Consider the following 24,965-nt stretch of genomic DNA (forward strand, 5'->3'; position numbering starts at 1 on the left):
ATTTGAAATATGTGGAAACATGTATTCATTAAGTAGGCAGTTTAAGTACAATAGTCATTCCTAAAAGCCGTTTAACCTAATGGTCTTAAGCTAATATAAACCAAATATTTGTAATACAGAGGGTGCCAAAAAAATGTAGACATTTTAAGCAAGGAAAAAACTGTATTAAAATTGTAATACTCGATATATACCGATAACAAAAGATGAATACAAGTCATGTGTATAAATGTTTTGGCACCTCCAGTGTATATACTCAATATATACCGATAACAAAAGATGAATACAAGTCGTGTATAAATTTTTTTGGCACTCCCATTTCGCAATGTTGACTCTTATGGACAAAACAGAACAAAAACAGTACCTCTTTGCTCCCATTTCAGTTTCATTGGCATTGTTGTATGCAGTATTCTGGTTATGATTCATTTGGCTTCCCAGTATAGTTTGTCTGTGTCTTTTTTCCATAATCATACTTACTGCACTCTTTTAATTATTTTAAAAGAAGCAGCTTTTTGTTTTTATTGCACAGCACTACATTTTATATTTTTGCTTGGTTTTCTGTTTTGAGTTTTGTTTTGTATTTTGTTTTTTGGGTTTTTTTTTAATATAAGTGTGTTGTGTGTTTTTTTTAAGATTTAATTGGGGAAGGGGAACAGGACTTTATTGGGGAACAGTGTATACTTCCAGGACTTTTTTCCAAGTCAAGTTGTTGTCCTTTCAATCTTAGTTGTGGAGGGTGCCGTTCAGCTTCAAGTTGTTGTCCTTTCAGTCTTAGTTGTGGAGGGCGCAGCTCAGCTCCAGGTCCAGTTGCCGTTGCTAGTTGCAGGGGGCACAGCCCACCATCCCGTGTGGGAGTCGAATAGGCAACCTTGTGGTTGAGAGGACGCACTCCAGCCAACTGAGCCATGTGGGAGCTCAGCGGCAGCTCAGCTCAAGGTGCCCTGTTCAATGTTAGTTTCAGGGGGCAGAGCCCACCATCCCTTGAGGGACTCAAGGAGTTGAACCAGTACCCTTGTGGTTGAGAGCCCACTGGCCCATGTGGGAATCGAACCCGCAGCCTTTGGAGTTAGGAGCACACAGCTCCAACCACCTGAGCCACCGGACTGGCCTGTTTTGAGTTTTGGATGCTGTTGTTTTTCTAGCTTCCTTAGTTACAGTTAGTTCTCCAACCCCCATCTTTCTTATATTCTGATTATTACTGTTTGGCTGCATCTAACACATTTTCATATTTCTAAATCAATATTCACATTTTTTTCTAGTTGATTGACTGTTTTATTTGTGCAAAATATCCCTCCTTATTCCATTTAATGCTCTTCACCTTGAATTTTACTTTGTTTGCTATTAATATTACTATCCTGACTTTTGTTATTTGCTCAGTACAACGTCCTCTCTGCCTATATTTCCAAATTTTACCAATTTTCTGGCCTTTGAAAAGTCCTAAGAAATTGTCTTTCGTTAATAGCAATCCTCATTTTACAGCATGGTTATAAGTTTTTTGAAGGTTAGAGATTCATTTATGTTTTTTGTATTTGTTCAAAACTTACTCATATCAATTGGATTTGGGACCAACTATCTGCCATTGTGATCCAATATCTTCTTGTTTTCTTTTGTTATAAAAATGCTTATATTAGTCAGAGCCTAAAATTGTTACATTTAGTCTAATAGTTAAGTGAATATAAACTAAAGGAAGGTGCCATGTCACATTTAAGAAAGAACCAAAGCCCTTTTTTTAAATTTTGCTGTTTGAAGTTTCTTTATTCCATTATTGTCACTTTTCTAATACACATCAAAGGGAGAAGTGAGAAAATGGAGAAAACTGGGAATGAATACATAAATTAGTTCATATGCAGTGTAGACAAGAAAAGATTTCTGCCAAGTAATTTCCCCACCACCAAGCATATTGCTGATAGCACTGTCTTCGTCCTACCTGCTAACAACTAGTTTAGGATCTAGATGCTGGACGTAATGCAAGGGCTATAATTATTGCATGTGATTAAAATACCAAAAGTTACAAAAGGATATATGAGGCAACCAGTGTTACCACTTTCTTGTATATCTTTTCTCACAGGTTATTTAAGGAGCTGTAAGGAAAACTGTAGCTTGGTTTTAAAATCTCTGGAAAATAGCCAGTGAGAAATATTTATTAAAATTTTATGCAAAGTACCCTTATTACTTATTAATAAGGAGACAACCTAATTTAAAATGGGCAAAAGATTTGAATAGACATTTCACCGAAAAAGATGCAGGAATGGCTAATAAGCACATGAAAATATGCTCAACATCACTAGTCGTTAGGGAAATATAAATCAAAACCACAATAAGATACTACTTCACACCCATTAGGATGGCTATAATCATAAAGACAGAAACACTCATTGGCAAGGATGTAGATAAATACACTGCTGGTGGGACTGTAAAATGGTACAGGCACTTGGAAAACAATTTGTCAGTTCCTCAAAATATTTAACATAGAGTTACCATGTGACCCAGCAGTTCCACTCCTCGGTACTGTGTTTCCCTGAAAATAAGACCTAACCAGAAAATAAGCTCTAGCATCATTTTTCAGGATGACATCCCCTGAATATAAGCCCTAATGCGTCTTTTGGAGCAAAAATTAATATATGGCCCGGTCTTATTTTCAGGGAAACTCAGTATCTGTCCAAGAGAAATGAAAACCTATGTGTACACAAAGACTTTAACTGGAGTGTTCTTGGCAGCATTACTCACAATAGCCGGAAGGTAGAAACAATGCCAATATGTATCCACTGGTGAATGAATAAACAAATGAGCTAGCTCCCTCAGTGGAGTATTGTTTGGCAATGAAAAGAAACAAATTAATAATGCATACTATAACATGGATTAACCTCAGAAACATTATGCTAAGTAAAAGAAGCCAGACACGTAAGTGCACATACTCCATTTATAAGAAAATGTACAGAAAAGGCAAATTTATAAAGACAGAAATTAGATTAGTAGTTACCTGGGGCTGTGGGTGGTGATGAGGATTAACTGTAAATGAGCACAGGGGATCTTATTAGAATGACAAAAATGTTCTAAAACTGGGTTATGATGACACGCAATAAATTTACTAAAAATCATTAAAATCAGTGAATTTTGTGCTTTGTAAATACCTCAACAGAAAACATTTTTTTCAGTCCTAGGCTAGAAAACTTTGGGTTAAGTTATCCAGCAACAATAGGAATGAGGACACTAGGATTATTCCTTCGTACGCCTCAGAAATAGCGTCCTTAGTCAGTGTTAGCTGTAGTTTTGGACAGTGATCAGAGTGCAGGCAGGCCTGTAGCCTAGGATCGATGAAAGAATAAAGGGGAGTAAATAAGAAAACAAGTAGTTAAGTGTTAAAACATTAGTTTAGGCTCTGGAGTCAGACTACCTGGGTTGGGATCCCAGGTCTGGCTCTGTCTTTTACTAGGTATGTTACTTAAGGCCAGATACGTAGCTTCCCTGTGCCTCAGTTTCTTCATCTATGAAATGGGGATAATAGGTGCTCTATGAGTACTTACCTCAGAGAGTTGGTATGAGGGTTAAATAAATTAATAGATGACAAGTGATTAATGCATAATAAACAGTAGGTTTGTTTGTTTTTTAACTTGATCCTAGTCATCATCAAATGGGCCTGGCAGTCTTGCATGCCTACTGTGTGTCTCCGGATCCCCCATTCTCCCTCTATTAGAAGTAATTATGTCAACCCTTATCTTGCTTCCTCTAAAACTCCACCTCCTCCTTCACAGGGAAAACAGTAGTTATCATAGGAACTACCTCTCCTGCCTACTAGGAAACATTCTGCCTGCCTTCCTAGTCTTTGGATTTTCAGCTCCTGCCTTCTCAGGAACTTTTTCCTCTTATCTCTTTTCTTTCACATATTTATCATCTTCCTCTTCTATGGCACCTTTCCATTGGCATTTAAACAGGCTCAAATCTTATCTTTAAATATAAAATGAACCTTCCTCAAACCCACCTTTCCCTGCAACTGTCTTCCTTCATCTGTCTTCTCTCCTCATTCATTGTCTTTTCCCAATCCCCACTCCAAAGGTGTTTCTCGGCTCCCAAGTCTGCATTCTTCTGCACCACTCACTCTTAACACAGCCAATCTGATTTCTACTCCCACAGTTTCACTGAAGTGGATCATCAGTGACCGCCATATTATTAATTAAACTGACATTTTTTATCTTCATTTTGACATTTTCCACATTGTTGAATACTTTCTGTTGCTCAAAATTTTCTTCTCTTGGCATCAATGGACTTTATACGCTCATGTTCCTTACTGTGGCGTTAATTGTAGCCATTCCTTAAGGCTGTTTCTCTTTTCTGTGTACTGTCTCTCCCTAAGACCATCTCTTTTGTGCATAGGGCTTCAGTTACTATATACCATTGGCTCTCAAATGCATTTTTTCTAGCCCTGACCTCCAGACTCCTAAATCTACACGCCTACTCTGCATCTCCACTTAGATGTCTCAAAGGCATTTTAAATCCAGCATATCCAAAAGAGAGTTAATGATCTCTTCCTAAGCCCTCTTACCTCCCCACCTTCTCAAAAAAATACCCTTGTCCTCCTTTAATATTACCTGTCTCTGTGATTGACACCATTATTACTCAGTCATGTGAGCTCAGGAACATAGGCATAACTCTTGACACCAGATCTCTTCCTCCAGTCACCATAATTAAACTGTCACCGAGTCTTTCAGATTTACCTTTGTGTTTCCATTACTTTTATCTCCATCACTGCTTCCGTAGTGAAAAGTACCATCATCTCACCCTTCCATTAATACTTTAGCCTCGAAACTGATCTCCTGTTTCCTACCTACTTACACCATTTAAACTTTGACTTTAAAAACTCAATTTACATGCAACTTTCCCATTAGTGCATTTGTATTAGTTATGTGGGGGCAAAAGTGCCACCTGAGAATCACACTAAAATTAAACAAAATCAGGACGAATTTTTTTTAACATCTTTTTGTTCTACTCTCTGCACTGTGATTGTCTGACATACTAGAACAATCCATGTTCCCTCCACTTCAGGTCCTTTGCATATGATCTTCTGTGTACCTAAAAGTTCGTCCTCTACCCTTACTTCGTCTCCTAAAACTCCTATTTATTTTTCAGATGTCAGTTCAAAACAGTACTTCCTAAGAGCTCTTCCCCAAACTCCCAGACCGTATGACATCCTTCTGTCATATATTCTCACAACACCTGGCACCCTTCTTTCAGAGCACTTGTCAAAGTTTCAACTGTATTGTTATTTCTCTCATTATTTGATAGTATCCCTAACTAGACTGGAAGCTCCAAGAGTGCCCAGAACAATGTCTGGTTTTGCTAGCGCTGTGTTCCTTAGCAACTAGTGCAAGTAACTAACAGATGCTCGGTAATTCATTTTACATTGACATCTTCCATTATGTTAGTGTCAACTCTTTGTGGTTGTAGTGATCTTTGATTCATTTTGTCTCTAGGTTGTATGTCTCTACCTTTGTTAATTTTGTTGAATTTTATAGTCTGATTTTCAGATGGTACTATTTTTTCTTCCATTTCTGAATTATTGGGGCTACCTCACTGTTAGCCTACATATAACTATACTAGTTTATTGATGGAAATGTTGCGTGTAAATTAATTTTAGTAACATTTTAAATGGTCTGGGAAAGCTTGATGTTTAAAGAAGTTCCAGTGGAAGCCATTTTATAACATAATTATCCATTATGTCAAATTTTTATAGTTTTTGTTTCAGAGTATTACTTTCCTAAAACAGTCACATTTTTTTATTGTTTCAATAAAAAATAGTGGAAATATTATTTTATTTCTTTGATTGTACAGTGCTATTTTTACAAAGTGACTGCTTTGTACTGGATACAATCTATCTTGAAATGACTGCTTTTACTGGATATAATCCGTCATTTCATTTCATATAACAACAGATGGTGGTTACATTAAAAAGGTTTTTAGTTTTATTCATGTCAAAATCTAAGCTTATCTATTGGTTTCCTATGACTTTTATTAGCAGAAGATGTATATATATTCTATGTTTCAATATACTTACACAGAAGTTGTTTGTAAGCTTAGGTAATAGTTTAACTGTTACATTTGCAGCTCCATTAAATGCCAGAATCATGTGACCTTGCAGAAAAGACAGCTATCTGTTCTAGTTGGATTATATTCCTGATAGTGATGTGAGCACAGCTGGTGGAGGATGGTGTTTCTGTGAGTCTCAGAAAATCCTTTGTCTTGTGCGGCTCCAATGCTCGAGGGACACACTTCACTTTCCTCTTACCAAAATAGTCGACTGCCAGCCATGCTGGAGGTCCTGAAGTCTGAAGCGCAGTTCCATGCCTTTGTAAACCTGTATAATTGATGCATTCAGAGCTTTAAAACAAGAAGGGGAAAAGCTTTGCGCTAAGAAAGCATACACCATCTTTGTGTGTAATGATGTTAACTCCATGTTAACAGAGGCCATCTCAGAGCAAGCATGACGCTGGCTCACATGAAGCTGAGCGGCAGAATGAAGGTCAAGGAGTGGCAGAAATCAACATGGCAACTTCTGGTAGCAGTCAGGTAAATAAAGTATTTTATTGTTTTTTTTTAATTAACTATTTAAACATTTAAAAAGGAATATGGAGTGAGGCAGTCCTCAGAATGATCTGTAAATCTTATCTGTTTCTAATCCTGAATGAATATCTCCAGAAGCATTTGGTACCGAAATGCTGTCATTTTTATTTATTATAGTTAACAATAATGCTTTCAAAATTTCAGAGGGTATTAGCTCTAAATTGTGTGTTTCTGTTTTAGTCTGAAATGATTCGTGTGAGTAGAATCTTTTTGAAAAATAAACACTAAGCTACATTTTAGTTATGTGTGTGATTTGACCTAGTTATTGCTTGCATTGAATAGGTTTGCTCTTTCTCTAAGGCATTCTGTGCAAAGACATTTTCATGTTTTTAAAAAATAATCATAAGGACTTTGTTGTAGTTCTTGTTTACTTTTGTACTTCAAGATTACATAAATCTGGATATCCAAATCATATCTTTGAAAAATGTGATTTTAATGCTTATAAAAAGCAAAAAGAAGTAAAAAGTCATGTTTAACTGTTATCACATCATTTTTAGCAAAATTGTAGAAATCAACTTGATTTTTTTTAAATGTAGAACTGTTGTCTTCTTATGCTGCCATTAATTTTCTATTAGAGTTTTGTTGATTTCATTCTAATATGACAAAATGTGTATTCTCCACATTTTTTCAATGAATATTTTTTATGCTGTAAGTGAATGATTTTTGAAAACAATTTCAGTAAGCTAATTTTAAGGTAATTTTTCTACTATTGATATAAAATATTCCTTTAGTGTCTATAGATTTAAAAAAGGACATGCTTCTATTAATTCATTAAAATTTGAAGCTTAAAATGTCTCATCCTTAAATATTTAAATTATTTTACTGAATTAAAACAGAGATACTTCATTTTGGTATTACTAGTTAGTGTTGTACTGGGGGAAATTCTTAAGTTATAAATAGTAAATTAGTGCAAAAGAAATTATATTTAAATAGCACGTTTGAGTTATTTCTTTGTCTGTTTAAGGAATTATTTGGGAAGTTCCTGTGTTCCTACACATATGTAGAAAAAAGAAAAGTTCCATCTTCTTGACAGAAAATAATTCTTTGCTTAGGATTAGCCTTACCATTAGTGCTTTCGGTCATATTCCAATTATTACGTACTTTAAAGCCTTACCTATCCAATAATATGGTTATCTATTTAAAAAATAGTAATTGAGTCTTTATCACAGAATTAATTTATCAGAATTAATTTTAAGTAGATTAGGTTTAATGTCAAAAATGAAAACTAGTAAATATATAAAAAGATTAGAAGAAAATGTGGGTAGAATTTTTATAAACATGAGGTAGGTAGGAAACCATAAAAGAAAAAGATCAATAGGTTTCACATAAAAATGTAAAACTTCAGTACGCCATAAAATCATAGCAAGTTTACGCAACAAACAAAAACCAAGATCACACATTATTTGTAAATATTTATGACAAGGAAAAAGTTAAAATTGTAAATACATAAAGAGTATTTACAAATTAACTATTTAAAGACTGTTAGAACATGAACAAAATACATGAAGAAGAATTAGAAGGAAATAAAAGTGACTTGTAAACGTATGGAAAGATGTTTGATTTTATTAGTAATGATGTATTAAAATAAACTACAACTGAAATGAGATTGTTTTGGGGAAGCCATTGGGTTGGAAAAGATCAGTAACACTTAGTAATGGTTAGCAGGCATTCTCATATACTGCTTTTATTTGTGTAAAATGGAACAACCTTTCTGAAGAACAATTTTGTAATATGATATGTATCTAAATTATAATGTGCCTGCTCTGTGCCTCATCATTGCAGCATCTAAAATTTTATGCTAATGAGGTAATTAGTCGAGAAAGAGTGTTCAGATGTGTTTGAAGAGATTTCATCATAATATCATTTATAATAGCAAAAATAGAAATAACCTGAATGTACATTAGTCAATAAGTAATTGGTTAAATTATCAGTCAGTCAACTGTGGAGAAGTGGTTAAGTGGTTCTGGAGTCAGCAGACCTGAGATAAATCTCATTCCCCCACTAACTACTTTAGAGACTAAACTTGTTCAAGTAAACTCTGAGCTTCAGTGTTTTCCTTTTCATAAAATAAGATGGTGAGAATTAAAAGTAATATGTACTTAGCATAGTCACTGGCATATAGCAGATACTCATTAAAGGTAAGATCTATTGTTGTTATCAGTCAGTATTAAGTTATTTTTAAAGTAATAAATATTATGTGCCAGATACTGTTTTGGACTCTGGAGATAAAGAATTGAAGAGGACAGACAGTCTCTGGCTCAAGGAACTTATATGGTACATCCATGCACATGTTAAAAATGATTAATTACACCTGTTTATATAGAAATCTAACTTGCCTTTTCTAATATTATAGAAAATGTCGTATTATATCAGATATTCTAATATTATAGAAATATTATAGAAAATGTCATATTATATCAGAGTCATCTTTCCCAAACACCATTTGATCCTATCACTTACTTGTTTAAACCTTTCAGTGGCAACCCACTGCCCATAGACTAGAATACGGTTCTCTGTGTTGCCTGCTCTTCCAGCAGAATCTCTGCTGCCCCTATTTCTTACCACTCCCTCAGCTCCAGCTCTTCAGGTCCTGGAGTGTGTCCAGGGCTTTTACATGCTGTCCCCTATGCCCAGAACTCTCCTCTCCTTCATGTCTTACTCACCCTTCCCCTCAGTTTAAGTAGCACTTCTTCCAGGACGTTTCCCTTGTTCCCACCCCCCTGGAATAAAGTGCTGTCAGGCACTCTCTACTATGTTCTCATAGGATTTAGCATTTCTCGTTGGTCCAGTTGTCTGCCTGCCTTTCTAAAGTCCTTTAACCTGGACTGGATGGCACTTGCTCACCGTTGTACCCCAAACTTGAGCCTGGTACCCGGCCAACAGTGTTTAATAAATGCTCGTTGAGTATTGATAAATGTTGTTAACTTAGAGAAACAATTATAAGTTTTTGCTTTAAAAAAAAACAAATATTGTGTGATCGTTCATATTATACATCTGTATGATATGTGTACACGTGTGCACGCATAGAGAAACATCTGGAAGAATGTCCTTTAAAATATTACCAGTGTCATCTCTAAGTGTTGGTGTTTACAAGGTTTTTACTTTCCTGTATATACTTTTATGTATTATTTGTGGTTTTTGTTGTGAGTAAAAATAGTAAATCAGGGTCAAGTATTCATTCATCATTCAAATAATGAATTCTGATAGTGCAGTTGATTCATTGGTAAGTAGGACAAGCACGTTGGCAATATCAGTCATAGGCTTTCCCACCAAATTGATGTTTGTATGACACTAATGCTACTAATGCCATTTATTTGATTCCTTTTATCACTGTTTAAAACAATATTACAGCTACTCCCAGATCCTAATGTAGAGGAGTGATATTTATCTGTGGGACTGTGATTTGGTTACGCCCTGATTCCTTTAACCTATCTTAATAGAATCTGCACACATGGTGGCCTCTTGGGGTTTGTATGTTTGTTTTGTTTTATTATTTGCTCCAGAAACAAAAACTGTTGACACTAATTGAAGATAAAAACCAACCCCTGACTTTCTCAAGATCACAGTCGCGAGAGCCTCCAAAGCTTGTGTCCTGGTGCACTTTTCTCTGTTGCCACGTGGAAATTCAGTGCATCCCCTCTGTCACCTGGTTTCCTGCCTGCATCCAGTCTTCCAGAATGAGCGTTACAAAGAGTAATCACCATCTTTGTAAAACCCTTGATTGGCTTCCTTCGTTCGTAGAATAAAATAACCCTTTATTAAGGTTTATGTAATCTGGCTCCTACCTACATCAGCTTTATGTCACACTTTGCGCTCACCATTTCAGCCACCCTGCATTTCAGTACCTCATATTTACCAGCCTCCTCCTTCTGCAGCCTGTGCACAATCTGTTTCCTATCCCACTTCCCATTTCACCCAGTTAATATCAGTTCGTATGTGTCTGAGCTTAAGCATGACTTTCTTAAGAGGCTTGAATAGTTCAAATCCCAGTGTTAAAGGCTGCCCTAGCATGTTCCTCTCCTCTGAAGACTACCCCACATTTGCAGTTTTACATTTATTTGTGTGATTCTTCAGTTCATACCTGTTTCCCTACTAGACCATAAGCTCAGAAGGCAAGGATTCTGTCTAGTTTTGTCCGTTTTCATGCCCCCACAGTCCCTGATAAGTAATAGATAATAATAAGTATGTGTTGGTTGGGAGGAAGGACTGACATCCTTTCTAGAAATAGTGTTTCTTGATCTGCAATTAGTCTCCCCTGGAAGTTAAATGGAAAGAGAAAGCTAGAAGTAAATTACACTCGTACAGATCAGATCCCTGATTGCTTAGTATGTACGTGTTTGTGTAATTCATTTATGAATTGATTCTCAGCTTTTCCATTGAAAGTTCAGAACCAGATGTCTAGTGTTAGCTCCTAAGTAGTGATGAAGTTCAACCAGGAGTGGGGAAAGATGAAATGGTAGGAGAACCTTTTCTGCTGCTAATAAGTGTTTTAAAACTTTATATTATGAAATTTCAAACAGAGTAATACAGTAATCCACATGGACCCCAACCACCTTGTCCTCCCATTTTATTTTTGAAGAAGATCCTAGGCACCATCATCATTTCTCTGAATATTTTAACTATGTTTTCCCAAAAGCTAAGAGCATTTTTAAAATAGATAACTATAGTGCCATAATTACACTCCCAAAAAAACTAACAGTAATTCCTTAATAGCATCGGATATCTGGTCAATATTCAAATTTGCAGTTGTTTCATAAATGTCATAATTTTTCACAATTTATTTGACTTGATGCAGATAAAGTTCATGCATTGAGATTGGTTAACGTATCTCTGAAGTCTCTTTTACTATAGGTTTCTTATTTATCTCTTACATTTTACTGCTATTTATTTGTTGAAGAACCACAGTCGTTTGTCTTACAGTTTTCCATAGTCTAGATTTTGCTGATAACATCCCCATGGTATAGTTTGACATGTTCTTCTATATTTCCTGTAAATTGGTAGTTGGATCTAGAGATGTGGTCAGATTTGGGTTCAGAGGTGTGTTTTTTTCTCTCTTTTCTTTTTTTTTGACAAGACTTTTTTACAAGTGGCATTGTGGTCTCCCATCAGGAAGCACATACTGTCTGGTTGTCTCTCTTTTTGTGATATTAATAGCCATGATACTCGGTGTCCAGCTCCATTAATTTATTAGGGTTTACAAAATTAGCTGGAATATGTCTATAAAGAGAAAATACCTTTTATTATTACATTGCACTTATCGCAATGTATTTACATGTTAATTTCCCCATCTAGACTCTCCCCCTCTCCTCTCTCCCTCTCTCCCCCTCTCTCCCTCTCTCCCCCTCTCCCCCTCTCCCTCTGTCCCCCTCTCCCCCTCTCCCCCTCTCCCCCACTCTACCTCTCCCCCTCTCCCCCTCTGCCTCTCTCCCCCTCTCCCCCTCTCCCCCTCTCCCCCTCTCCCCCTCTCCCCCTCTCCCCCTCTCCCCCACTCCCCCACTCTACCTCTCCCCCTCTCCCCCTCTCCCCCTCTTCCCCTCTTCCCCTCTCTCCTTCTCCCTCTCTCCCCCTCTCCCCCTCTCCCCCTCTCCCCCTCTCCCCCACTCTACCTCTCCCCCTCTCCCCCTCTCCCCCTCTCCCCCACTCTACCTCTCCCCCTCTCCCCCTCTCCCCCTCTCCCCCTCTCCCCCACTCCCCCTCTCCCCCACTCCCCCTCTCCCCCTCTCCCCCTCTCCCCCTCTCCCCCTCTTCCCCTCTCTCCTTCTCCCTTTCTCCCCCTCTCCCCCACTCTACCTCTCCCCCTCTCCCCCGCTCCCCCTCTCCCCCTCTCCCCCACTCTACCTCTCCCTCTCTCCCCCTCTCCCCCTCTCCCCCTCTCCCCCTCTCCCCCTCTCCCCCACTCTACCTCTCCCCCTCTCCCCGTCTCCCCCTCTCCCCCTCTCCCCCACTCTACCTCTCCCCCTCTCCCCCTCTCCCCCTCTCCCCCTCTCCCCCTCTCCCCCACTCTACCTCTCCCCCTCTCCCCCTCTCCCCCACTCTACCTCTCCCTCTCTCCCCCTCTCCCCCTCTCCCCCTCTCCCCCTCTCCCCCTCTTCCCCTCTCCCCCTCTCCCCCACTCTACCTCTCCCCCTCTCCCCCTCTCCCCCTCTCCCCCACTCTACCTCTCCCTCTCTCCCCCTCTCCCCCTCTCCCCCTCTCCCCCTCTCCCCCTCTCCCCCTCTCCCCCTCTTCCCCTCTCCCCCTCTCCCCCACTCTACCTCTCCCCCTCTCCCCCTCTCCCCCTCTCCCCCCTCTCCCCCTCTCTCCTTCTCCCTCTCTCCCCCTCTCCCTCTCTCCCCCTCTCCCCCTCTTCCCCTCTCTCCTTCTCCCTTTCTCCCCCTCTCCCCCACTCTACCTCTCCCCCTCTCCCCCTCTCCCCCTCTCCCCCACTCTACCTCTCCCCCTCTCCCCCTCTCCCCCACTCTACCTCTCCCCCTCTCCCCCTCTCCCCCTCTCCCCCTCTTCCCCTCTCCCCCACTCTACCTCTCCCCCTCTCCCCCTCTCCCCCACTCTACCTCTCCCCCTCTCCCCCTCTCCCCCTCTCCCCCTCTCCCCCTCTCCCCCACTCTACCTCTCCCCCTCTCCCCCTCTCCCTCTCTCCCTCTCTCCCTCTCTCCCCCTCTCCCCCTCTCCCCCACTCTACCTCTCCCCCTCTCCCCCTCTCCCCCTCTCCCCCACTCTACCTCTCCCCCTCTCCCCCCACTCTACCTTTCCCCCTCTCCCCCTCTCCCCCTCTCCCCTCTCCCCCTCTTCCCCTCTCTCCGTCTCCCTCTTTCCCCCTCTCCCCCTCTCCCCCTCTCCCCCTCTCCCCCTCTCCCCCTCTCCCCCTCTCCCCCTCTCCCTCTCTCCCCCTCTCCCCCTCTCCCCCACTCTACCTCTCCCCCTCTCCCCCTCTCCCCCTCTTCCCCTCTCCCCCTCTCCCCCTCTCCCTCTCTCCCTCTCTCCCCCTCTCCCCCACTCTACCTCTCCCTCTCTCCCCCTCTCCCCCTCTCCCCCTCTTCCCCTCTCCCCCTCTCCCCCACTCTACCTCTCCCCCACTCTACCTCTCCCTCTCTCCCCCTCTCCCCCTCTCCCCCTCTCCCCCTCTCCCCCACTCTACCTCTCCCCCTCTCCCCCTCTCCCCCTCTCCCCCACTCTACCTCTCCCCCTCTCCCCCACTCTACCTCTCCCTCTCTCCCCCTCTCCCCCTCTCCCCCTCTTCCCCTCTCCCCCTCTCCCCCACTCTACCTCTCCCTCTCTCCCCCTCTCCCCCTCTCCCCCTCTTCCCCTCTCCCCCTCTCCCCCACTCTACCTCTCCCCCACTCTACCTCTCCCTCTCTCCCCCTCTCCCCCTCTCCCCCTCTCCCCCTCTCCCCCACTCTACCTCTCCCTCTCTGCCCCTCTCCCCCACTCTACCTCTCCCCCTCTCCCCCTCTCCCCCTCTCCCCCTCTCCCCCTCTCCCCCACTCTACCTCTCCCTCTCTGCCCCTCTCCCCCACTCTACCTCTCCCCCTCTCCCCCTCTCCCCCACTCTACCTCTCCCCCTCTCCCCCTCTCCCCCTCTCCCCCTCTTCCCCTCTCCCCCTCTCCCCCACTCTACCTCTCCCCCTCTCCCCCTCTCCCCCTCTCCCCCTCTCCCCCACTCTACCTCTCCCCCTCTCCCCCTCTCCCCCTCTTCCCCTCTCTCCTTCTCCCTCTCCCCCTCTCCCCCTCTCCCCCACTCTACCTCTCCCCCTCTCCCCCTCTCCCCCACTCTACCTCTCCCCCTCTCCCCCTCTCCCCCTCTCCCCCACTCTACCTCTCCCCCTCTCCCCCTCTCCCCCTCTCCCCCTCTCCCCCACTCCCCCTCTCCCCCACTCCCCCTCTCCCCCTCTCCCCCTCTCCCCCTCTCCCCCACTCTACCTCTCCCCCTCTCCCCCTCTCCCCCTCTCCCCCTCTCCCCCTCTCCCCCTCTCCCCCACTCTACCTCTCCCCCTCTCCCCCTCTCCCCCTCTCCCCCACTCTACCTCTCCCTCTCTCCCCCTCTCCCCCTCTCCCCCACTCTACCTCTCCCCCTCTCCCCCTCTCCCCCACTCTACCTCTCCCTCTCTCCCCCTCTCCCCCTCTCCCCCTCTCCCCCTCTCCCCCACTCTACCTCTCCTCCTCTCCCCCTCTCCCCCTCTCCCCCTCTTCCCCTCTCTCCTTCTCCCTCTTTCCCCCGCTCCCCCTCTCCCCCTCTCCCCCTCTCTCCTCCCTCTCTCCCCCTCTACCCCTCTCCCCCTCTCCCCCTCTCCCCTTCTCCCCCACTCTACCTCTCCCTCTCTCCCCCTTCCCCCCCCCTTTGCTAATGCTTCTGGGCTGCCCTGTGCCTAATCTCCCTCCTTTTTATTAGCTAAACTCCTCATAGTTCAAGTCCAAAGTCAGCACATTTCCTCGGAAGCCCTCCCTGTACTCCTAGGACTGAGTCCATGCCTTTCTGGTGTGTTCACATAATCACTATCAAAGCACTTACCCCAATGTATTTACATGTTAACTTCCCCGTCTAGACTCCACGTGCAGTGAGGGTAGGGCTGTCTTCATTTATATCCCTAGTGACAAGCACTGCACCGAGAAAGTAGCAGAAGCTCAGTAACTATATGTGTGTGGTTGCATGTGAAGTAAATGACCATTATTAAAGCACCCAGCAGCTGGTAGCAGTGGGAAGACATGCAGGATGAGTCTTTCTCTGTTGCCCCTTCTCCTTGCCCTGAGGAGTGCTAACTAGCTGCACCAAATCAAAAAGTATCCCTGGAGGGCTAATCAGCATACTACATCCAGACCCACAAAGGGAGTAGCAACTGGGAAGGGTAGCCACTTGGGCACTCCGTATCAGTATTCTTACTCCAACCCTAGATTTCCCTAGGTGGGTGTGGGGAATAAGTGGGTCTTCGTGCTTTTATATGAGGGAACATTAAAAAATGACCTAACAAGTTGGTATTTCTTAAAAGCAACTTCATTGAGGAAAGGTCAACATACAATAAAAATTACCCATTTTAAATGTACAGCTGAAAGAGTTTTATATTTAAACTCTTTTTCAAAAATTTGTACAATTAGGGGCCGGCCCGGTGGCTCAGGCAGTTAGAGCTCCATGCTCCTAACTCCGAAGGCTGCCGGTTCAATTCCCACATGGGCCAGTGGGCTCTCAACCACAAGGTTGCCAGTTCAATTCCTCTAGTCCCGCAAGGGATGGTGGGCTCTGCCCCCTGCAACTAAGATTGAACACGGCACCTTGAGCTGAGCTGCCTCCCAGATGGCTCAGTTGGTTGGAGCGCAGGCTCTCAACCACAAGGTTGCCAGTTCGATTCCTCAAGTCCCGCAAGGGATGGTGGGCAGTGTCCCCTGCAACTAAGATTGAACACGGCACCTTGAGCTGAGCTGCCACTGAGCTCCCGGATGGCTCAGTTAGTTGGAGTGCGTCCTCTCAACCACAAGGTTGCCACTTCAATTCCTTGACTCCCGCAAGGGATGGTGGGCTGCGCCCCCTGCAACTAGAAAACGGCAACTAGACCTGGGGCTGAGCTGCGCCCTCCACAACTAAGACTGAAAGGACAACAACTTGACTTGGAAAAAAGGCCTGGAAGGACACACTGTTCCCCAATAAAGTCCTGTTCCCCTTCCCCAATAAAATCTTTAAAAAAAAAAAAAAATTGTACATGATGTAATAATAGGTTTTGAGGCTTGGGAGTTGGGATCTCCTACTCCGGAGGGTCCAAAGAAGTGGAACAAGTCATTATCTCTGAATGTACCCCATTACCCTAAATTTTAGAATCAAAAGACCTTTTAATTTCCTTTGGTTCACCTTTGATGACACGTTAAAAACTTCCCTGTTAGCCAGCAACCTTAACTGTTCGTCTGCTAACTTCCACTAGTAGATAACACAGGAAATTGTTAACCAGCATTCCTAAGTAATCAGTCAGCATTGTAACTGTATGTAACAGTTAAATACTCATATGGAGATTTTTGCATTTGTTATAAAAAGTCCTTAATAGGTAATACTATGAAGCTCATTTTTAAAAGGGCTGCTTAGAACTTCTTATCGGCCAAGATAAGGTTTTCCTCACTATACTACAAAAGCGTATTTGAGACCATCATTCACAATAACATTGTTAAGAGAAAATTACATTTGTAAATGTAATTGGATCCTCCGGAGTAGGAGATCCCAACTCCCAAGCCTCAAAACCTATTATTCCATCATGGTTTTCTCTGCTAAACCCCCTTCTCCAATTAGCCAGAGTATCTATGTGTGAAAGTCAGAACTAGCAGTGGGGTCCCTTTGTCCTTATGAATTTAACTGCTAGCTCCTCATTCATTCATAAGTCAACAGCTATTTTGTGGATACCTACTGTGAGCCTCAGACTGCGTGGTACCGAGAATACAGCAGTGAACTGAATGACATTTCTGCCCTCAAAGAGCGTATGGTGTAGCTTTTCCTTTTGGCAGGTTGAGAACTGCAACAGAGTACCTGTTGTATTGCTTTTTGATTGAATTCTGTTGTTATAATTATTCTTAATCATTAATGGATGGCTTTAGCTATGGCCTATATTTGATAGGTCCCAGATATTTCTCTGCAGTCCCTACTCCTATCCAGAGTTGCATCTTATGTTTTCAGATGCCCATTAAAGCATTTTTACTGGATGTCAGTATATTCAAAGGTGATCTCAGTTCCCACATTGAAAGCCATCACCTGGGTTTCACGTATCCATTAATAGCACCATTATCTACCCATTTATCCAAGCTCAGCACTTCCAAGTTGTCCTTGAGTCCCAGCATCTCTGCTCACATCCAGTCAGTTAGCAAGCCAATTGATTTTATCCTCTACATACAGGGCATCCCATTTCACTATTCTCACTTCCTTCCTCTGTGCCCTCAGCACCACTCAGTTATTGAAAATACCCTCTTCCTGATGTCCCGCCTGTGATCTCTCCATCCTACCTTCCATACACTTTTTAAGGCATAGTTCTGATTGTGCCATTCTCCTGCCTAAAGTCTAGTGACTCTGCGACATCCACTGCTTGAAAACAAGATCTTTAAAAGGACATGTGAAATACTGAACAGTGTAATCCAACCTTTATCTCCCACTACACACCTGTGTTCTATCCACATTAAACAGGAACACTCCATGCTCTCCCTATTTTTACCTTTACACAGGCTCTGCCATCAGTCTCCTATCTTAAATGTTACTTATTGTATCAAGCCTTGAATAGTTCCTAAGCAGCTGTTGTTTCTTCCTGTTTCCCTCGGTGATTTATACATTCTTCTACCCTAGTGTTTATCGTATCACACTGCAGTTACTTATTTTTTTCATGTCTTTCTCCAGTAGTTTCCAGCAGTCCTTTCTATACTGTAAGCTCCTAGAGAACTTGGATTATACCGAATTCACACTTAGTTTTGTGGTAATTTGGATCATTTAATCAGTGGAGCTTTCTATCAATCAGTTTATATTTAACTGAATGTGGTTGCATGTCTTTGGATGTTGAAAAAATATTACTCTTAGAATTTCTTCAGTGTTTGGTTACTACGATACTGTAGTTTAGCTGTCATTTGCAACACATCTTCTTTTCCTCAGTTTTTCTCTAAAATTTACTTAATGAGTTTTTTTTGAGCAGTTATAATGTTCATACTTTTTTTGGTTAAAGAGAAGTTTATTAGAAGAGATAATATACTCCAAAGGGTTTGGAGCAGGCCTGAGCAAAAGCAAGGCTCAGAAGGGCTCGCACTGCTCACAGAGTACCCCAACATGAACTTGGCTATGTTTATCAATCATTTTAATTACACTATCTATAATTTGCTTAATTTGTAGGGTTCGACTGCACGAATGGATCACGAAACAGCCAGTGTTTTGAGTTCTAGTAGCACACACTCTGCTCCTCGAAGGCTGACAAGTCATCTGGGAACTAAGGTAACAGAAGATCATAAACCTGGTCGCTTATGCTATGAATACTTTTCTAGTCTCACTAGTTAAGTCGCTAAGAACATTCTTCATCTTTAAATTCAACTAGTGGAGAATTCTGATGCCATCATCACAGTCTCTTAAAGAAGTGCCATCTTTTTATACAAAGAAGCACAAGACAAAGGGAAAATGATGATTATAAAAAGTCCCATCTTAGCGAGGTTTGTTTTTTTTCAGTCTTATCATCCACTTCTCAGCAAGTATCCTAAGCTCTAGCCACATTGCTTATGTGCTGCTTCCTGAGCACACACGGTGACTGTCCGCTGCCATACCTTGTCTGCACTGGCACACACCTTCACTTTCTACCCCGCCACAGAATGGCTGGCAGGACCCTTGCCAGCCTTCAGAACTCTTCTCAGGCTTTACTACTTTCCAAAACATTTTCTGATTCCCAAGGTCCTCTCACTTCCACGTGTAGTCTGTCTACCTCCTTTGAGTCCCTACAGTATGCATGAAACTCTTTTGGAGAGCATGGACTGTTTTTTATGTATGTTTCGCTGCATCTGGCACAGAGCCTGCACATAATGAGTGTTTAATAAATATTTAAGTAGATAGAAAAAATTATTGAAATTGAATGTTACCAGTGCTGATAAGTCAGCTTTCTGAGAGTCTCTCAGTTGTTAGCATATTTTAGGACTTGGGAATAGTATGTCTGAAAAGAAAATAGTATGTCTGAAAACAATTATTTTATTATTATTTTAAAGCCAGAGACTTTAATATTATATTGACAAAGATGAAATTCTAATATCACTGAACAATATATCTTCCATTAACTGTAAATAATCCCATTAATTGTTTTCACAGCGTACTCGATATACTCTTTCTTTAATAATGTAATGGCTCTTAAAAGCATTACTGAAATAACTAATGTCAATTTAAGAAACAAATTTTAGGGTAATCCATGATACTGTTAATATGAGACTTCATCCTTTTAATAACTCATAATGGCTGCTACACGGGATCTCTGGTATGCCAGTAACTGCTAGGAGTTGTATGTGTGTAATCTCTGATCTTCTCAAAAACACTCTAAGATATTCTTGTTCTTCTTTATTAAGTGGGAAAACTGATACAAAAAAAGTTTCAGGTTGTGTAATTAAATTGGAATTCAACCCCAGATCTATCCAATATCAATACATAGTTTTTACTATCAAGAAAATCTCTAATATTAAACATTACTGCTGTGTGAAAACTGGCAACTAGAATACCTTTTCATTTTGAAGTGATTTGCATAATATTAAGACCTTACTACATTTTTTAATCCAGCTACTACCTGTACACGTATTATTTCATTTAATCTTCACAGAGAAAACCCTATTAGGTAAATTCCTTCTTTTTGCAACTGAGAAAACAGGCTCAGAGAAATCAAATAACTTGGTAGTGTTACACAGTTTGCTGGTAAGTGGTGGAGCTAGAATTTAAAAACCCGTTTATTCACAGTTCTCTACTGCCTTCCTGAACCTTTCATACCTAAGAGTAATGTGTGTTTACACAGTTAGAATACTTTCTCAACCTCAGCACTATTGGCTGGATACCCCTTTGTTGCATTGTAGTATCTTTAGCAGCATCCTTGTTCTGTACCTACTGATTTTCCTGGAAAATAAGACCTAACCGGAAAACAAGCCCTAGCATGGTTTTTCAGGATGACATCCCCTGAACATAAGCCCTAATACATCTTTTGGAGCAAACCTTAATATAAGACCCGGTCTTATTTTCGGGAAACACGGTACTAAATTCCCATAGCACTTCCTCCTACATCTGTGACAACCAAAAATGTCTCCAAAGCATTGCCAAAAGTGGGGGAGGGAGGGCAGAATGCCCCCCCCCCATTAAGAGCCACTGATTTATAGACATGACACGTTCTTTATATAATAGGCTCTACTTTTATTAATAACCTCGAGCTTTGAAATGAGTCTGATCACAGTCCAGGAGAGCAGGGTACTGTTTCCTGTTTCTAAGCTGCTGCTAAGTAAATCCTTAGACTTTATTGTCAGAGAGTCACTGATGCTGAACGGTTGCTTTACAAAAAGAAAAATGGAGTAAAAATCTTGGCTTTGTACTCCCTATATGATTAGTATTCTTCTTTTAGTGACAAAATATTTTTACATCTATAAGGGAGAAATCTTGTAATTTTAACAGTACTGTTGTAATTACAATCCGATGAGGGTTAGTGATTGCTGAGAACTAGTATAGTACATAAAGATTGTTGAAAAATGTTTTCTATTTACTAATTATAGATTAAAAGAAATAAAAATTTTAATTGTGCAAAGAATTTAGATAGACCACATTGCTTTGTGCGTATATATGTGAAATTAGTTGATTTCCAGTCACTATAATCAATGGATTATCACCAGCTGATCTAGACAAACAGCAATTTATGTAACAACCTAATTTCTCTCTCAACACTGTATACTACCACTGATAGGCTGGTGCAAAAGTAATTGCGGTTTTTGCAGTTATTTTTAACCTTTTAAACCACAATTACCTTTGCACCAATCTAATATTATTTACTCATATAAACAAATTGGTGATGATTATTTAGATTTTGAAATAATGTTCATTACTTCATCCTGGAAAGAGTTTTCTGTTTTTGTTTTGTGTGTTTTTTTAATGAGTTACAATACCTATCCCATTCATCACTTCATTAGTGTTGGCTTTTAGGTATTAAAGTCATAATTTTGTTTCTAAACTCATTTGGCCCACAGGTGGAAATGGTGTATTCATTGTTGTCAATGCTTGGTACTCATGATAAGGATGATATGTCACGAACTTTGCTAGCTATGTCTAGCTCCCAGGACAGCTGTATATCCATGCGACAGTCTGGATGTCTTCCTCTCCTCATCCAGCTTTTACATGGCAATGACAAAGACTCGGTGTTGTTGGGAAATTCTCGGGGCAGTAAAGAGGCTCGGGCCAGGGCCAGTGCAGCACTCCACAACATCATTCACTCACAGCCTGATGACAAGAGAGGCAGGCGTGAAATCCGAGTCCTTCATCTTTTGGAACAGATACGAGCTTACTGTGAAACCTGTTGGGAGTGGCAGGAAGCCCACGAACAAGGCATGGACCAGGACAAAAATCCAAGTAGGTTCCCAGGAGCGGACATCAGAGTGCATGTTACAAAGCAAATGTAAAGGTTTTAAAAAGAAAACTTTGTAGTTAGTGTGTTGTCTTTATGAATAGGAAGGGGAAATGCATATTAGCCATCTACACTGCTAACGTAGTTTAAAGCTTAAGTCTATATTTCCCTAGAAAAATTTAGCAAATGAATATGTCATACGGACTATTGTGCAGCCCAAAAAGAACAGGAAATCGAGAGAGAGAGAGAGCCCTAGCATAGTAGGTCTAGAAAGAACTTAAGCAATTATATTGCCCATCTCTTTCATTTTATAGATGAAGTTCAGGAAAGTGACTTGACATAAGTTCCTTCAGCTGTTCGTGACCACGCCATAATCTTTTACATTTGCGTATCACTCTACTCAGTGGATACAGAGCTATATGTTACACTGTTATTTGGTCCTCACAACAACCCTGTGAAGTAGGAAGGGAAAGTATTATCTCCATTTTACAGATGAAGAAACTGAGGCTCAGGAAGGCTAAAAGATTGGCCTGTGGCCTCACAGCTAGTAAGTGGTGGAGCAGCAACAGAGGCCAGATCTCCTGCCTCAGCCCCGTGCTCTTCCTGCGTGCCATCCTCCTCCAGGCGATGGGCCCATATTGCTGGGAGTGATCAGCCACCCAGCTCTTTGCTCAGGGAGACACCCCCTTGGCCACCAGCGCCTGCCCCTCAGGAGCAGGGAGCATGGGGACATAACTTACTTCATTCCTGTAGCAAGAACCAAAAGCAGTAAGTATGTAAGGTAAGACCTCCCTTTCACCTGATAGAAGACACACACACACAACAACAACAACAACAACAACAGGACTGTTGCATCACCCTACTGATTTGGGAAGTATTAATAGAAGGAGGTGATGGTGAGAGGATGATCCGTGAGGCTTTGGCAGATTTTTGTTTTCTTTTTTAGCTTAGGTATAAAGGTGAATTTATTTAAAATCTAAAAAAAATGTTAAGGATGAGAAACCAAAAGAAACAGTCCTTTATATCTGTTTGTCCTAGGGATGAGGAGAACTAAGAAGACACTTTACTGGGAGAACATTGTCTTTCTAGATTGTTTTCATTGGCTGTTCACAATTATGTAGTGACTAGCATTTTGTGCTCTTGATAACCTATTCATTCTCAAAAAAGTTAAATAGAAATTAATATTGTTACTTCTGAAAAATAGACTTGCTTTTTAAATTTTATTTCAGATAATGAGTTTTGAAACCTTTTGCATATTAAATGTGGAGGTACATTTTCTTGGACACTTTTTCTTTAAATTTCTGTTTACTGTCTAGTATCTGTCAATATAGTAGTAAACTTTCTCCGTTAGGTTTCTACTAGGTTGCTCTACTACATGTAGATGTACTTCTAACCCACATTCCTGACAAGGTTTTAAATAGAAATTATAAATTAAACAGTTTTCTACCAAAATGTATTTATTCTTTTCTGTACTAAAATGCCATTTTAAATTATTTGAGTTATAGCGTAAACCTGCAAGGGATTTATTCTGACAGACATAGTCAAAGGCAGATGAGTGGTAAACTCTTGATAGAACCAAGAAAAGCCCTTTACTCATATTTTCTTTTCCATGTTTGTAGTATTCATCTATTCAGTAAATATTTGTTGATCCACTAAACTATACATTAGCTATATGTTAGTGAGCCTTGCATATTTTTTAAGTATGAAAAAGTCATTGCTTTTGAGAAAAAGCGTTATGGTTTCTGTCAATTTCATTTTTCAGTGCCAGCTCCTGTTGAACATCAGATCTGTCCTGCTGTGTGTGTTCTAATGAAACTGTCATTTGATGAGGAGCATAGACATGCAATGAATGAACTTGGTAAGACAAAATTATTTTTTAATGCCATGGAAGAATACTAAAAATTTCATCATTGTTGAAATGGAATGGAAGGCCGCTAATTTCTGTTACCAGTTACTTCTGCCTTGTAGCAAATGATTTTACTCTGGTTTCTAGAGGAGAAAAGTTTCTAAATGACAGCAGCTGCTGCCCTGTTATAAACTAACTTGGATTTTCAAAATCTCAGTCACAGGTTGGAAAAATGACTAACGGGGCCACTCCTTGCCCCTATTCCAAGGTAGGCCCTGTGTGAAAGTTGAGAGGAATTGTTATAAAATGTTATAAATTGTTATAAAATGTGGAACTACTTCATTGTTCTTGAACTCAGTCACTTCTGATGGACACCAGAAGGAGTTATCAGTAAGATTCTCATTTAACTTTGTGGTTCTGAGTACTGTATGCATTTTCATGATAAGCAGCATGGCATCTTTGAAACTGGTCACTATGGAAAAGCATTATGCTCTAATATAAATCAGAAACATTCCCATAATTTTGGGATGACTACTCTTTTTAGGTATATATTGTCACGCACACTAATCCTTATATAACCTTCATTTGTGCACCCCATTTTTCATGTAACGGTTTTACTTTGATTTCTAGGTTCATTTTGCACATGTGGTATTTATAAATTGCATCATGCTGAGACTTCTCATGTGAAGTGATCTCTCTAATTGTGCCACAAGCAAGACCGTGCACTAAGTTCCCATCTTAATGTAGCTGTGCCCTGGTTTTTTGTGCTGTTTATGTTACATTGCATTCCAGCCCTCCCGTTTGTATTCCTGTCACCCTCGTTTTCGTTCATCACTTATCTTAAAAGTGACAAAGTCATGAGACTCTTACACAGAGAACCTGAACAGCCAAAATGAGTGCTGTCTCCTTCCGAGTCCTTACTTCGGAGGCTGTGTGCTGGTGATTTCAGGCCTGTCCTCCAGCTGTGCTTTTCTTCCCACAGGCCCAGCAGTGGCACACCTGATGCTCTGTCCTGCCCCATCACCCCCCTCAGCCTCCTGTGGGACTGAGCATAATGTTAGGAGTTCTCCCCTCCTCAGTCCAGCCTCAGCGTTTGTGAACATTTGATGTCTCGGTGGGGTTTTTAAATGTTAGTAATAATGGGAAGGGGAGAAAAATAATGAATAAACAGGAAAATTAATCCAATTTTAAGCTAACAAAAGCTTTTTCTATGAATGTCCCTGTGTTCCAATGGACTGTAGACTAGGACTGACACATTAATCATCTGAATTTCAAGGTTAAACGTAGACTCAGTATCTGTTCCTCTTCCTTCTTCAGGTAGGAAGGCTACCCGGGGCATTTCATCACAGGAGCTAGGGCAGGGGCTTTCAGGTGAGGAGCAGGATGGGGCCTTGGGGGTGTGACTGTTGGGGACACAGCCACAAGGGATTGCCTTCTCATTCCTAGCC

The 24,965-nt window shown here is 41.4% G+C and overlaps 1 protein-coding gene across 18 annotated transcripts in view; it reads left to right on the forward strand.

The window, feature by feature from the left end:
- APC (APC regulator of Wnt signaling pathway) overlaps nucleotides 1-24,965 on the forward strand; it is a 286,846-nt gene that overhangs the window by 241,875 nt on the left and 20,006 nt on the right. For 9 of the 18 annotated variants that reach the window (XM_074328601.2, XM_019727779.3, XM_019727777.3 and 6 more), the window contains 5 exons: nucleotides 6,454-6,558; nucleotides 18,446-18,544; nucleotides 21,298-21,676; nucleotides 23,434-23,529; nucleotides 24,835-24,888. In XM_074328601.2, the coding sequence (XP_074184702.2) occupies nucleotides 6,454-6,558; nucleotides 18,446-18,544; nucleotides 21,298-21,676; nucleotides 23,434-23,529; nucleotides 24,835-24,888 (733 nt within the window). The remainder of the gene's footprint in view (nucleotides 1-6,453; nucleotides 6,559-18,445; nucleotides 18,545-21,297; nucleotides 21,677-23,433; nucleotides 23,530-24,834; nucleotides 24,889-24,965) is intronic. The other 9 variants (XM_019727781.3, XM_074328604.2, XM_074328603.2 and 6 more) reach the window with 4 other exon arrangements.

Source organism: Rhinolophus sinicus, chromosome 3 (genome assembly GCF_057876585.1).
Source record: "Rhinolophus sinicus isolate RSI-liver-muscle chromosome 3, RSI-T2T, whole genome shotgun sequence".
Classification (NCBI taxonomy): domain Eukaryota; kingdom Metazoa; phylum Chordata; class Mammalia; order Chiroptera; family Rhinolophidae; genus Rhinolophus; species Rhinolophus sinicus.